The 15,674-nt window shown below is 50.1% G+C and overlaps 1 protein-coding gene across 9 annotated transcripts in view; it reads right to left on the minus strand.

Moving 5' to 3' along the window:
• LOC147021446 (ATP-dependent chromatin remodeler CHD8-like) overlaps positions 1-14,890 on the minus strand; it is a 228,651-nt gene extending 213,761 nt beyond the window's left edge. For 4 of the 9 annotated variants that reach the window (XM_085891388.1, XM_085891389.1, XM_085891390.1 and 1 more), the window contains exons 1-3: positions 14,567-14,848; positions 7,951-9,332; positions 6,622-6,849 (exon numbers count right to left, since the gene is read on the minus strand). In XM_085891388.1, the coding sequence (XP_085747514.1) occupies positions 6,622-6,849; positions 7,951-9,177 (1,455 nt within the window). In that variant the 5' untranslated portion in view covers positions 9,178-9,332; positions 14,567-14,848. The other 5 variants (XM_085891384.1, XM_085891383.1, XM_085891386.1 and 2 more) reach the window with 5 other exon arrangements.
• Positions 14,891-15,674: the final 784 nt, after the last annotated feature.

Consider the following 15,674-nt stretch of genomic DNA (forward strand, 5'->3'; position numbering starts at 1 on the left):
GAACAAATGAAAGAGTGGAAGGACAGAAGGAAAGGGGCAAGGAAGGGGGAGAGAAAAAGAAGGCAAAGAAGTATCGTAAGAGAAGGACAGCAGTGTGGCAAGAGAAACTCGGAGAAATGAATCGTCTGCTAGGCGACAATGTACATTATCACATCGAGGCTTCACATTATTGGAACTTTTCACACATCCAGGAGAATGTGATGCAAGTGGAACAAACTAAACTTCGGGGGGGGGGGGGAAAGAAAAAAAAAAAAGAGGCAATACCCCTGGGTGCTCACATGGTAGAAGCTGTTCAAGAAAACCAGGGAATCGCCGACAGGCGTGAATGACCCACAAAATATTTAACGGAAAACAAAGTAAATACCAATGGATTTTTAGCTTATCTGGAATGTAAGGTATTGTCGTCATGCACCGTCCATCCGTCGGTCTCCTTTTTCAACTTCTCCGGCGAAACCGAAGAATGTGATGCAAGTGTCCATTCTTTCAATACTCCAAACCGCTCGAACGATCCGGCTGAAATTCTTTCAAAATAAAAAATAAAAAAATAAAAAACTTCTCCAGACCCACTAGTGAGAAACCTTCCAAATTTGGGTCACAACATCAGGACATGGTCCTAATGTTAAACTGCGGAAGATTGGCACTTCACAGATAGAGCAATGCATCACACTGTGTGCCGTCCCTCAGATGGACGTTAAGTTGGATTTCTCGGCCACGTGCTTTAACTGGTGGACGAAACATATCCCAAGATGTCTGACGAACAGTCGTGGAGTTATCGCCAGCACCTACATTGAACAAATTGCTTTTTGCAAACTACCAAGAGTAATTCTGGCCGTGGAGTGCTTCAGTATTCAGTATCACTGACATTCAAGCCACAGAGTGGGAAAAACGCATGTGCAACAACAATGTCATTTTGACCCCACAAACGACCAAGTTTTCCCGATTTAAAAAATGACAACGAAGCTAAAAAGAACGGCAAAAGACTGGCAATCTGAGATAAGCTCATTCAGCAGTAGAACACATCAAAACCAATGATAAACTTTTATAAGAGGCAATGATGTGCACTCAGACATGGAGGGCACCGTTTTCAAATGCTAACAATTAAATCAGATAAAATAATCATCACCAGATGTTCAAAACGTCAGGTACGTCAGTGTTGCCCTCGCCACATGGTCACAACGAACCTCCACAAGCTTTAGAAACTTTACAAACAAGCTCACATGGGGTACATAGCATTTTCTCCACTCTGTAGAGCTACATTTATGCTCAAACTGAGCTCACCATCTTTATTGCATGTGATTGGAATGGTTCAGTAGTTAAACTTGCATGCACAATGAAGAAATAGGGCTAAGTGGATGCGATGAATTACCTTAAAATGGCAGGCAACATTTCTTTCCACTTGCACACGTTACAATCATTATGTGTTCAAATGTGCGCGCACGCACACAAAGTTATTTGGTGTCGTGGATAGCACACTTGGTTCAGAACTGACAGGACGTGGTTCGATTGCTCGGCAGGACGAAATACAAACCACCTTACTCTAAATGCTTCTGTTTACATAGCAACAAGTAGGAACTCGGTTGCTAATCTATTGTGAGGTAATGATTGTGTCAATGCAGGTGTAAACAGCGAGCGACTCCTTCCTGAGGCGGAAATAAACGAGCGACCCCTTCCAGAGGCGGAAATAAACGAGCGACCCCTTCCAGAGGCGGAAATAAACGAGCGACCCCTTCCAGAGGTGGAAATAAATGAGTGACCCCTTCCAGAGGCGGAAATAAATGAGCGACCCCTTCCAGAGGCGGAAATAAACGAGCGACCCCTTCCGGAGGCGGAAATAAACGAGCGACCCCTTCCAGAGGCGGAAATAAACGAGCGACCCCTTCCGGAGGCGGAAATAAACGAGCGAGACCTTCCAGAGGAGGAAAGAGCCCCATCCTTGGGTCCTTCCAGAAGAGGAAAGAGCCCCATCGTCGGGACCTTCCAACGTAGGAAAGAGCCCCATCCTCGGGACCTTCCAACCAAGGAAAGAACCCCATCCTCAGGGCCTTCCAACGGAGGAAAGATCCCCATCCTTGGGACCTTCCAACGGAGGAAAGAGCCCCATCCTCGGGACCTTCCAACGGAGGAAAGAGCCCCATCCTCGGGACCTTCCAACGGAGGAAAGAGCCCCATCCTCGGGACCTTCCAACGGAGGAAAGATCCCCATCCTCGGGACCTTCCAACGGAGGAAAGATCCCCATCCTCGGGACCTTCCAAAAGAGGAAATAGGCAGATATTAAGGATCCCCCAACAGAGGTCAGGTCAGGTCAGGTATGGGAGCATGTGCCAGAACAGCACGTCGCTGCGTCCACTTTCCGCCGGTACTCCAGGGGCCTCCGTCTGGCCATCCCCCAGGCAGATGCCAGGCCCATCCCCATCTCCTTGAGATTATGGTCAACCTGTTGCAACCATGAGGCACGTGGTCGACCCACTGGCCTCCTCCACTCATGAGACTCCCTCACTGAGAGAATCTGGTGAGCAGGATCAGAGTCAGGAAAACGAGCCACATGTCCATACAGCCGCAACTGTATGGACATGTTGTGACGCTCACGGACTATGCAGGTAACAAATCTCATCCGAGTCTCTCTCAGCAACCGCTCGTTGGACACAAAATCCGACCAGCGATAGCCAAGGATTCTCCGAAGAGACCTGGTACCAAAGGAATTAAGTCTCCGTCTCAGATCCTTGGTCAGAGTCCAAGTCTCGCACCCATAGAGCAAGACTGGAAGTACCAAGGACCTGAAGACTCGGACTTTCGTCCTCCCGCACAGGTACCGGCAGCGCCACACCCCATGATCCAGTGAATCCATGACTCCCCAGGCCCGACCCAGACGTCTATTGACCTCTGACTCGCAGCCAGCAGAGACATGAATATCACTGCCAAGGTAAGTGAATCTCTCCACGACCTCAACATCCTCACCACAAACAGACACAGACAGGACAGCAGCATCCAAGATGTCACCGAAAGCCTGGATCTTAGTTTTGACCCAAGAAACCCGTAATCCCAACGGCTCCGACTCCTCATTCAGCACCTCGAGGGACAACAAGAGGATGTCTAAAGTCTCCGCAAAGATGACTGCATCATCTGCAAAGTCAAGGTCCGAGATCTTGACATTCCCAAATGACGCACCGCAACTTGATCTCTCCGACATCCTCCCTAGAATCCAGTCCATACGAGTGCTGAAAAGTGTGGGGGCAAGTACACATCCCTGACGAACTCCAATAACAACTGGAAATAAGTCAGAGATGGTACCACCACACTTCACAGCACTCTCAGTACCAGAGCAGAGTTCAGACATCAGATCGATCAGTTTTGGTGGCACCCCACGAGGACCAAGAATCCTCCAGAGGACATCCCGATTCACTGAATCGAACGCTTTACAGAGATCAACATAGGCTGCAAGCAGCCCCTGCCGAAACTCTCGTCTGCGTTCGGTGAGGACACGAAGTGCAAGGATACGGTCAATCGTTGACCTCTTTGGTGTAAAGCCTGACTGCTCTGGACGCTGGTGCTCAAGCAGATGGTGGCGAACCCTATCGAGAATTATCCGAGCAAAGACCTTGCCCGGCACTGAGAGCAGCGTCACCCCTCGGTAGTTGTTGCAGTCTTGGCGATCACCCTTCCCTTTCCAGAGAGGGACAACAAGGCCCCTCTTCCAGTCAGTTGGGATGATGCCTGTGTTCCAGGCAGAGCACAAAACTGCATGCAACGACACGAGTGCAGCATTTCCACCAGCCTTGAGAAGTTTGGCATGGATGCCACAGATCCCTGGAGCTTTGCCCCGTTTCAACTGGTTCACCGCAGCCCGTGTTTCCACAAGCGAAGGTGGACCACAGTTGATTCGAGGGTCAGCAACAGGGATTGTAACACCCTTGACGTCCAACTCGACAGTTGGGGGATCAGCCTGGTACAACCGCTCAAAGTAACCGGCCCAGCGGGCCTTCACTTCAGACTCCTCTGTCAAGAGCCTACCACTCTCTGCTCGAACTGTAGTGCTCCGAGGGATGGGCTTGGATGAACGTAATGCGCGAATTCCCCTGTAAGTGGGACGAGAATCACCTGTCCACAGGTGATGCTCTACCCCCTCACAGATTCCTCGCACATAGGCCTCCTTGTCCACCCTCAGTGCACGTACAGTTTTACGCCTCAGCTCCCTGAACAGCTCAGCTCTGCCATTCAGCCTGGCCCTGCGACTCTGGTCAATGGTATCCAGTGTCCCTTGAGAGACAAAATTCTTCTTTGCCCTGCGGTGAGCTCCAAGGCATCCACCGGCAACATCAAGGACGGTGGTCTTGAAGGCGCTCAACAACTCTTCAGGACCCCCCCAAAGCACCCAGACCCCCCAAGTGTCCACTCAGCCTGTTCACAAACTCCTCAGCTACTCTCTCATCCCTGAGCTTGGCAACATCCAGCCTCGGCTGGGATGGTACCATTCTCCAGGATTTAAGGTGCAGCTTTAGAGTTGCTACAACAAGCCTGTGGTCAGTATTGAGGAACTGAGCACTCCGGTAGACCCTGCAGTTCTGGATCATCCTCCAACGACCGTCAATGAGGACATGGTCAATCTCCTTTGCCACACCGTCAGCGTTGGAATACCAAGTCCAGCGATGAGCTTGTGGGCGCTGAAACCATGAACCAGCCACCCTAAGTCCATGACTTCTTGCAAAGTCAAGGAACTTAGTGCTATTCTGGTTCATAGTTCCTGACCCATGGGGACCAACACACACCTCATAACCATCCCTATCAGTTCCAGTCGATGCATTGAAATCCCCCAAGACTAGAAGTGTATCTCGTCTGGGGCACTGATCAACCACAGACTCGAGTGTGGCGTAGAATGCATCCTTCACGGTGAGATCACTCGCCTCAGTCAGAGCATAAACAGAGACCAGGGAAATGACACCAAAGGAGTGACGAATCCTTAATCTCATAATACGCTCGTTGACCGGTGTTACCTCAATTATCATTGGGGTCAGCTTATTGGACACAGCTACAGCAACTCCTTGGGTATGGTAACCATCAGAGCGACCAGACCAATAGTAGGTGTAACCACCCACCATTATCTCGCCGCAATCCGGTCTCCGAACCTCAGAGAGAGCTGCAATCCCGATGTCCAAACGCTTGAGCTCAGATGATAACAGAGACAGGTGATCATCCTCTCTTAGGGATAGGACATTCCAGGCACCCAGCCGAAGGGACCGCCTCAGGTTAACCAAAGGAGACCGCCGTCTGGTGGACGACACCTCAGCACCACTCCGACACACTCTCCCGCAATCTGACCCAGGGATGTTACCCCGTGGTTTCCCTCCTATCAAAGATTGGGGGTCCCGAAGGCTTTGCCCCAATCCCGTCATCCGGTGAGCTGCCCTGCGAAGGGAAGCTGCACAGGAGGTACTCCCACGGAGTGGGTTTTCAGATTTTTTTGCGTTTTGCGGAATGAAGGGTTTTACGGTGGCCGGAGTGCAAATCCTGCCACCAACCTCCTAATAAGAAGTGACCCAACTGCAGGAGGACGTCCGCAGACACAGTTGGGCACTAGATATGGATGGCCGTTGGCTCACAAGGAGCTCCTCCGCCCTTTGAGGAAATAGCCCATATCTTCAGGATCTTCCAACAGACATCCTCCTCACTCTTCCACAAGCCAATATCTTCAGGATCTTCCAACAGACATCTTCCTCACTCTTCCACGAGTCTTGACTATGTACATTAAAAATAAAAAAAATTAAAAAGAGGAAATAGCCTGTTCCAAGATTTTCCAATGGAGAAAATAGTTTGATCAGACAGGAGTGCTCCAATACGTTTGACTGAAGATGGCAAGGTGACAGGCATGATCTCATTCTGCCCAAATTGCCTCCACTGTTAATTCAGTTGCTGGTACAGAGGTCAAAGAACAGAGATTAATGCAAACTGTTTTGATCCCCGGCAGCAACTCTATGCCATAGCTATAAACAAACAGCATTATATATATCAAAAACAAAACAAGAAACGCTTTTAAAATATACGTGTGAAAAATTAATTGATGTATTCATCGTGCAAAATGAGACCTTTCGTTCAAATCCACATGACCAATCAACTTATCCACACTGTTGCTAAAGTTAATGACAAAGCTTCAGCAGTGAATAAGAGTAAAAGCCAGTGGCTGAATGCCTTCTCCAAGAACTCAAGAAATAATAGAGAACCCAAATACCATTAGAAAAGGCTTGAAAAGTTGCCAACAAGAACCTGCATTTGAGATGACCAGACAAAACGATACAGAATGAGGGGATATAATAAATTGCATAACCATATCCATTGCAAAATAAAGATTAAAAACATTTCCTATTCATTTCCCACAATACACTCAGCATTCATCAGTGAACCCCTGACCCCCCCCCCCAACCAAAAAAAAAAAAACCACTTTCACTACTCAAATTCAACATCAACCAATTCTGAGGCAAATAAAATATAAATTTGTTAAATGGTTGAAATCTGGCACATCAATGAAAGTTAAGCCAGCACTTTTAATATCGTCATAAACATGTCAAAACCTTGTTGTTTCCCCCATCATGCAGCATGTAACAACTACTTCCCCCTGCCGTGTTTTTTACCTGGGAGACTACCTGTGGGAGGAGCTGTCCCGGTTTAGGTTGCAGCTTGATCTGCAACTTCACTGGTACAGTGCCAGGTGGCCCAGAGACCATAACGGCTGAGTGCGAGGCCATGGCAGCAGGCGTGGAAGTCAAAACTAGGTGCTGACCACCCGCCAGCTTCACTAGGTTACCAGCACCACTCACCATTGTACCTGGAGCCACAGAGGTGGCAGACAGGAGGGTGACCTGTAGATGGCAAAGACAAAGCAAACAGACCAGTGGAAATTTCAAACAGTAATTCACTTATGAAACTCGAAAAGTCAAAAGCCGAATATATATTGTAAAATAATTAAAGCAATACAACAGGTGAAGGAATTTCGTATTCTCGTGTTATGCCCGAAGGCAGGTCTAATACTGCTAAAGCAGTTTCTTGGCAAGGGTTATACTGGGTGGTTTGCCGTTGCCTTCTCAGTAGTAGTCAGGGCTGGAATTTGTAAATTGGCTGTGGTGCGGGCGAGAGCTTGCCCACTCTTCACGAAGGACATTGTTCGATCTTTATCATCCACCAACTAATGCCAGTAAACAGGACATCCAGGTCAACGTCCATCCGAAGGACGGCACACACATCGACGAATCATCCTGCCTGTTAATCATCGGAATGACACTTTATAGCTAGGTTCGGATTCAAAGCCAGGCCTACATGGCTTAAAGGCAAGTGTGCATACCTCTTGGTCATCCTGTCAACCGACGTTAAGGTAAAGGTTTAAAAATAATAATAATAATAAAAGTTTGGTCACTTCCGGGAAGAAAACCCCCTCCTCAACATGGTAAAACGTGTGCAAGATTGGCAAAATCAAACAACAAAAGCTAATGTGTTAGCTTGCCAAATTGAGAAGAGTATATTGTTCTGGGCCTAAAATCAACATGGTAGTCGCATATAAATCAGTCGGGCAAGTGACATATCTTTACGTTATTTTTGCAAAAGTCCAGCAGTGTTGTGCTACTGTTCAATCGCCATGTCCTTGGTCAGTAATTTCAAATCCTTATAACGTCAACTATAATGGCAGTGCATTTCTAAAAAATTAAATAATAAATCAGAACGATAAAATTCACGACTTTTGTAATGTTCTCTTTAAGCATTACACATTTTAGAAGGAAAAGCAAATTTGTACATATGCAAAAGTATAAATAATAATAGCACTTAAAAGTGCTATTTGACACTTTAAACACAATCATTAGACGTTAATGATGTATGGAAAGAATTATTGTAAAAGGTAGATGAAAGTTGTTTCAACAACTTTGTTGGGTTCAAGTCACAGGTTCTTGAAGTATCCCACGCTCACCCACCTGGTGCTGAGGAGGATGCAGGCGAGAGAAACTGGCAGGCGTGCTTTGGTGTGGTTGGACGGGAGGCTGCACCCGGACGAGGCCAGGAGCATTCCCAGGCGATGCGGTGAACAATCCCTGAGTGTTATACTTCTGCTCATTCCCAGTGCTTGGGGACGGGGTCTGCATAGCTAGCAACTGGCTCATTTGGCTTGGGGGGTTTGAGGTGCACACACTGGTGCCAGTTGGCTGGGGGGGATGCACCATATTGGAGTGCGGAAAGGTGGCCTGCTGGGCGGGTTCACCTGGAAAGCCACAGACAACACCGGAACTATCCAAAGGGCGCCCTCCACTGTTCCCAGGTGGGCCATACCTATACTGGTGGCCATAGTGTCCCGAAGTGACAGCATGTTGTGGTGGAGCAGTCATTGCACGGATTGGGGCCTGACCCTGTGGTGAACGCCCCATTGCCAGAATCTGACCCTGTAATGGGTAGCCGGCCTGGCGAAGCATTTCTGGACGCTGGGCAACTTGAATGTAACTAGTCGGACGAGATGGCACAACATTTGTCAGTGAGGCATGGGTATAGCCTGGTGCTTGGGGCACACTATGAAGTTGTGGAGATGGTCCAGCCTGAGCAATTCCACCCTGCACTGGTGTACCTGCAAATGTTGGCCGGGGTCCAACATTATCCTGATAAGGATTTATATGCGAAGGTTGCTGTCCTTGTGTTAAGGCATAGTTGTGGCGTGTTTGCATGTATGCCAACTGCTGCTGTTGCTGCTGTGGTGTGTGCTGCTGTTGCTGCTGTGGTGTGTGCTGCTGCTGTTGCGCTTGAGGAGCTATGGGGCGTGGTGGTACTGCAGCTCCATAGTTATTGGTCGCTGGCACATTTCCACCTGAAGACTGGCCTCCCCAAAGAGGGTCTGCATTGACAAAAGGCTGGCAAACATTGTACTGACCAGCCTGGGGTGGCACCACAGTGGAATAGTGCAAGCTGCCAGTAGTCATGCCATTTCCCTGGTCAACTGGAGCAAATTTCGGCTGCTGATCATAGGACGAAAATTGGTCAAAGTGGTGCAATTTGGCTGTGCTGGGGGGCATACCAACATAGTTTGGCTCAATAGGCTGCAACTCGATTGTATCCCCACCACCTGGGTCAGAAAACTCCTCACCAGCAAGCCCCGAAAGCCCTTCAGAATCAAAAAGGCCTCCATCTTCAAAGAGGTCCATGATGGGATCTGCCATTTCCCACACCGGCAAAAATTGCCAACCTTTCACCAATGCCACACTTTTCCTTCTTTTCCTCCAAATCCGTTCCTGTTCTCCTCTGCCCGTGGCAGGGAGCACAAATGTCAGAAAGGAATGCTTCCTCGTGCTAGTCCATGATTCCTGTTTTCATGCTGCGGAGAGCAACACAAGCCAGAATCAACATTTTTTTTCAACTAAAAGGAGAGGGGAGGGGGTGAGAACAACCAACACGTCATACTTTCCATCACATTTACAAAACAGAGCAAAGTCGATGGCGCGGACTTGAAAATCCCCACCGAAGGCAGAGTTGAAAGATGGCATAAAGTTCCACCAGGAATGACCCAAATATCAAATTTTTATTCCCATTTTTGATGACCAGTGATCCAAGGTCCCTACTCGTTGGGTGCATGAACCAGGGCATCAAATCCCCCACCCCCCCCCCCAAAAAAAATCGTTACATATTTCATGCTTCCCACCGATGTCGATTTCATACACAAAGGATATTTTCAAAATGTTTGAAAACGTGCACGCAATTGCATTTTTGACCTCACATCAGGGGTCGGGGCAAAAACTGATTCTGCTCTTGTACCTTCTTTCCATCTGGTGATCATACCTCCCAAGTTTGGTGAATTTCTGCTCAACAGCTCAGGAGATAGAGGGATGGACAGACAAACAAACAGACAGACAGACAGACAGACAGACAAAGCGAGCAGATTCCAATATCCCTCCGGTGTTTTTTTTTTGTTTTCAAAGGCGAGAGATAACAAGACCGGCACTTGGTTGAGCGAATACCTTGGCCAGGCTGAACAGTACGTTTTATATACCACTGACAGGTTGGATCTGCATCCGGACCATTCGTCCTCGTCACACACCAAAATCGAATCGGCTTGTTCTTGTCACTTGCCCATCTCATCCACCAAGTTTTGTCATAATATGTCCACAACGTTTTGAAATATCATGCTATATGCCGTAAAGGAGTCCCACCTGTGGTCGATGCAGGGCAGAAGTTTGGTACAGTTGGAACTCACCCCTTGTAAAGGGAAGAGAAGGAGAAGGCTGTTTTTGGCCACATCTTTCACTGGCGATGAATCACTTTAAAATTATAGTTTGTGGAGCCGATCCGATTCTTCACCAAAATCTAACCAATTCGTCCTTGTCACACACCCAACCTGTCCACCAAATTCTATCTGAATCCATCCACAACTTTATTCGATATCCTGCTCACAGACAGATTGAAAGACAAAGAGACAGGGGTGAAAACAAACTCCATCTACCTTTGGGGTGGAGGAAATAAGCAAAGAAAACATACAAACAAGCACATTGAGCTTCACTCCGAAAAATATAATTATCAATTTAATCAGCTTTTGATGACAAAGAAAATCCCTTCAAGAACCTTTTAATGACTGAAAGAATGTACATTTTTGTACAGAAAATTGAGGCTCCTGAAAGAGCAAGAGCACAGAAGGCTAAAATGACAACCAAGTATCAATAGGCCAACAAAAAGCAAGGGAGAGGGAGAGGGCTAAATACTTATTGACGCAATACATTTCAGCTTTTTAAGAAGGGGATGCGAACGAAGAGGCACGCACAAGGCGGGAGAGAAGAGATGCGAACAGCGTGAACGGAAGATGAGGAGGAGGTGGGGGAGGGGAAAGAGGAGGCGGACGGTGTGGAGGGCTAACGCTGGGGGCAGACAGTGTAGAGGGCCGACGCTGGAGGCGGACGGTTTGGAGGGCCGATGCTCGGGGCGGACGGTGTGGAGGGCCGACGCTCGGGGTGGACGGTGTGGAGGGCCGACGCTGGGGGCGGACGGCCGACGCTGGGGGCGGACGGCCGACGCTGGGGGCGGACGGCCGACGCTGGGGGCGGACGGTGTGGAGGGCAGACGGTGGGGAGGGCCGACGGTGGGGAGGGCCGACGGTGGGGAGGGCAGACGGTGGGGAGGGCAGACGGTGGGGAGGGCCGACGGTGGGGAGGGCCGACGGTGGGGAGGGCCGACGGTGGGGAGGGCCGACGGTGGGGAGGGCCGACGGTGGGGAGGGCCGACGGTGGGGGTGGACGGTGTGTCTGGCCAACGCTGGGGGCGGACGGCCGACGCTGGGGGCGGACGGTGTGGAGGGCCGACGCTGGGGGCGGACGGCCGACGGTGTGGAGGGCCGACGGTGGGGAGGGCCGACGGTGGGGAGGGCAGATGCTGGGGGCGGATGGTGGGGCTGGCTGACGCTGGGGGAGGACAGTGCGGAGGGCCGACACTGGGGGAGGACGGGGTAGAGGGCGGAGAGCATGGACGGCAGACAGAGTGGACGGTGGAGAGGGCGGACGGCGGAGGGGGCGGATGGCGGAGGGGGCGGACGGCGGAGGGGTGCACAGAGACAATGAGGAGGAGAATATGGGGGAGGAGAATATTCATCTATTGGGACCAAACTCTGTGCAGAGCGTTGGTGCTGCCAAAGCAGTCTTCTTGGCTATTGGGCACAATCCTGGACAGGTTGCCATTCCAACACAGGATGCCAGCAAGCTGGCACTTATTTTGCTGATCTCGGAAGGATGACAGGCAGAGTCAACCCAACCTGGTGTTAATTCAACAGCAGAGGGGGACTTGAACTCAGGATCCTTGGATCCCAAGTCCACCACCCAAACCATTAAGCCAACACCAGGCATAGAGGAGAGTTTTGGGGAGTCGGCAGAGGAGAAGATTGGGGGAGTCGGTGGAGAAGATTGGGGGAGTCGGCGGAGGAGAAGATTGGGGGAGTCGGCGGAGGAGAAGATTGGGGGAGTCGGCGGAGGAGAAGATTGGGGGAGTCGGCGGAGGAGAAGATTGGGGGAGTCGGCGGAGGAAGAGGAGAAGATGGGGAGAAGATGGGGGGTGGGGAGAAGAAGATGGGGGCGGGGAGAAGAAGATGGGGGGCGGGGAGAAGAAGATGGGGGCGGGGAGAAGAAGATGGGGGGCGGGGAGAAGAAGATGGGGGGGCGGGGAGAAGAAGATGGGGGCGGGGAGAAGAAGATGGGCGGTGGGGAGGAGGAGAAGGACAAAAATATGATAGGAGAGGAGGAGGAGGAGAGAAGGAAGAGATGCAGAGTCGGAGTAGGAAACGCTTTAACGTTTGATTACGAGGGTTGTGCGGTCAGGTTGAGTGGGATCGGAATGATCATTGAAAGGGTGAGGGATGACATGAATGGTGGTGCATCGTTTGCTTGAAGCCCTTGATACTGTATGGCGATGCTCTCTTCAGCCATACATTAACTGAGTAGTTGGTTTTAAAAGGACAACATTTCTGCTGCATCCATCTCGAGCACATCATCATTTGGAAAAGGCTATCAAGCCATTTTACATTTTAAAAGATAGAGCCAAACAAGGAATACAAGTATAATCCGAGATCGTGAGTGAGTGGGTGAGTGGGTGAGTGGGTGAGTGGGTGAGTGGGTGAGTGGGTGAGTGGGTGAGTGGGTGAGTGGGTGAGTGGGTGAGTGGGTGAGTGGGTGAGTGGGTGAGTGGGTGAGTGGGTGAGTGGGTGAGTGGGTGAGTGGGTGAGTGGGTGAGTGGGTGAGTGGGTGAGTGGGTGAGTGGGTGAGTGGGTGAGTGAGTGAGTGAGTGAGTGAGTGAGTGAGTGATTCAATATAAACTTGAAGCAGCAGCTGGTGGAGCAAACGAGCAATAAGGTGTCATTTTAAAACATGAAACGCTCATTTCCTTGAAACGGCCAAACGCTGAAAACAGCACCAACGTTCCAAAATGGTCTCGAGCTTTTACAAAAGCAAATTTAAGAGGAAAATCTTTTTGTCCACATTCCATTTGGAGGAGACTTGCGCAGAATGGGCAAGCAGCCGGTATCTAACGACGTCTCCAGTTACAGACAAACGCAGGAAGGACAAGGCCACATGTTTAAGCAGGGGCAAACCCAAGATGGGCGAGTCAAGGGGGGGGGGGAAATGCAGAACGGAGGAACAAAGGAAGCTCGCCGCGAGGAAGGAAGAGCAAACAGCACAAGTTGCGAACTCTTAATAGAAAGCAAAGAGTCTCGCTCGCTTCCGGCACACACACGAGGCTGCCGCCAGCCGAGCACCACCGGGTCCAGCTAAACAACCCAAGGACATGTTCCTTTCCTTTTTAACTTTTCCACATCCATCTTCGGATCATGTTTCACTACGCAGGTCCACCTGGCCTCTTGGTAACCTCCCGAACCACATCCATTTTGGACATCCTGACCACTTGGCCGTGAATGGGGGGGAAAAAAAAAACCACTATTCCCCCCCCCACCCCCCACCAACTGTCTGTGCACATACTCAGATCCTCCTCTCATTACACATACAGTAAACGGCCCCACACCCTTCACTCCCCCCCCCAATAACTAACATGTTCACCACCAAGCCTTTTAAATACAGTCCTCACTGAATAACAGCTGCCATACAATAAGGAAGGATCAGCTCGCAAGGAGGACCCACTGGAGAGGACACCTCTTTTACAGCAATGTGTGTTCATTCCTGACATGCAAAGTTTGACACACACACACACACACACACACACACACACACACACACACACACACACACACACACACACACACACACACACACACACACACACACACACACACACACACACACACACACACCTATTCGTGACAATGTTCATCATTCAGACAAGCAAGGTACACACGGTCACCACTTCTTTCCGATCCACAAGTCATCAATCCCTGCCTCTTCCGTCCATCCAGCACGCTCATCTCCATCTTTATGGCCCTTCTTCGCCGCCTCTACCCCCTTTCCTCTACCTCCATTACTCCCACCCCACGCACAGCCCATTCCCACCCCCACCCTCGCCATTCGCCTTCGAACAAAGGCCGCCCGGCCCGCCGGCCCCATCCCGGTAACACTGTGGGTCGGACATGAGGCCGCCGTGACTCCTCCATCACTACAGGGAGTTCGAAGGAGCAGAAGACAAGGTTACACGGCACAGATCGCACGACTTCACCACCCAAACCAAGTCACAATCAACTGGAGAGGGGCCTGTGCGATGGCGCTGTTGTTGTCGGGCCCAGCACGTGTTGTGCGGCCAGAAGGAGGGACATCGAAGGGAACCGGCGGGGAGGGACAGCGAGGAGGGGAGGAGGTGGTTGGGTGGAGGGGGGATAGTTGACTAGCGGGGCCTGGTCTCGTTCCGCACAGAACAAAAGGCAAAGCGCGACACGTACGCCATTCGAGGAGAACACCAGGAAATAAAGAATTAAAATCCGCCATAGTTCAACATGATGAAGAAGAGGACGACCGTCGGCCCTTATCGTGTATAATGGACACCTCCGACCTCACAGAACTTTACATCGCTTCGTCTTTGGTCTCCCCAGCGACCACAAACAAGCCGACATCTAGTCATAACGGGAAAGCTCACCGAGATCGGCGCCAGCCGAGGGCCTCAGGCCACGGCGCCTGTTCGCGGAGTTAAGCGGCGCAGTCCTCGAGCCGCTGTACCCTGCACGCCATTTGCATATTCCGCCGCCGCTCTCCCATTGGCCACAGCACGCACAACGGCCCAACGAATGACGACGTTCCTCAAGCTATTTTGTCGACCTTGCGAATAGCACAATGTAACGTCGACGCCGTATATTCTAACGTGCCATGATTGTCGAAGACGAGGAGTTTGGTAAAAAATATTTCAGCGCCTGGACCTCCGCTTTACCTGAGCCAATGGCAGACACCCAAAGGGTTGTGGTGATTGACGGCCGGAAGCAATGTGAGCACGAAAAACAAATGAAAAGTAATAACGCCCTCAGGGCGCAAAGCGTGCACACTTAGTCTGAAGCAAAGGGCGAAAATCTCCCTGAAGGCATATCAGTGTTTCGAAAGTATTAGACAACCGCGATTCGTTGAATTACAAGCAAGTTCAATCAAATGTTCAAGACTCGATGTGACGCCGGCTCTCGTCGTAAACGTCATACGTTGACGGCGTGCTGTGAGCTACGGCTTGGATCCATGGATGCTACGATCAGAAAATCGCAGCACAGGAGCGAAAATTCTCACCCGTGTTAAAAAAAAAAAAACAACAACAAGAAACTGATTCTTTTTCTCATGAACATTGAACGATGTGCCATTTTATGAGAGAAAAGGCAGATTTTTCTTTTCACGAGGGAATGGTGATGAACTTCCAATCAATCCACTTCCGAAGGTGGATCCACCTCCCACCTCCAACGAATCCATCCACCCCTGTCTGTCTGTCCGTTTGTCAATCGCCTCCAGGTCACAATATTTAAAACCAATCTTCACGAAACTTCACCTTATGGTGGAGTTTGTCGTAAGTAAGAAGCCTATTGTTTTTGAGGTCAAAAGGTCAACATAGGCCGAAGGTCAACAAATCTGTTAATTTCTAAAATCCTCAATTTTCATCCGATTGACTAGAAATTGGAAAAGGATTTTTATATCGGCTTACTGAATTCAACCACCAATTAATTTTGGGGTCAACCTGGGCCAAAAGGTCAAGATTGGCCAAAGGTCAACAACTT

The sequence above is a fragment of the Eptatretus burgeri genome, chromosome 8 (assembly GCF_056783735.1).
Source record: "Eptatretus burgeri isolate ZD-2024b chromosome 8, Ebu_testis_v1, whole genome shotgun sequence".
Lineage (NCBI taxonomy): Eukaryota > Metazoa > Chordata > Myxini > Myxiniformes > Myxinidae > Eptatretus > Eptatretus burgeri.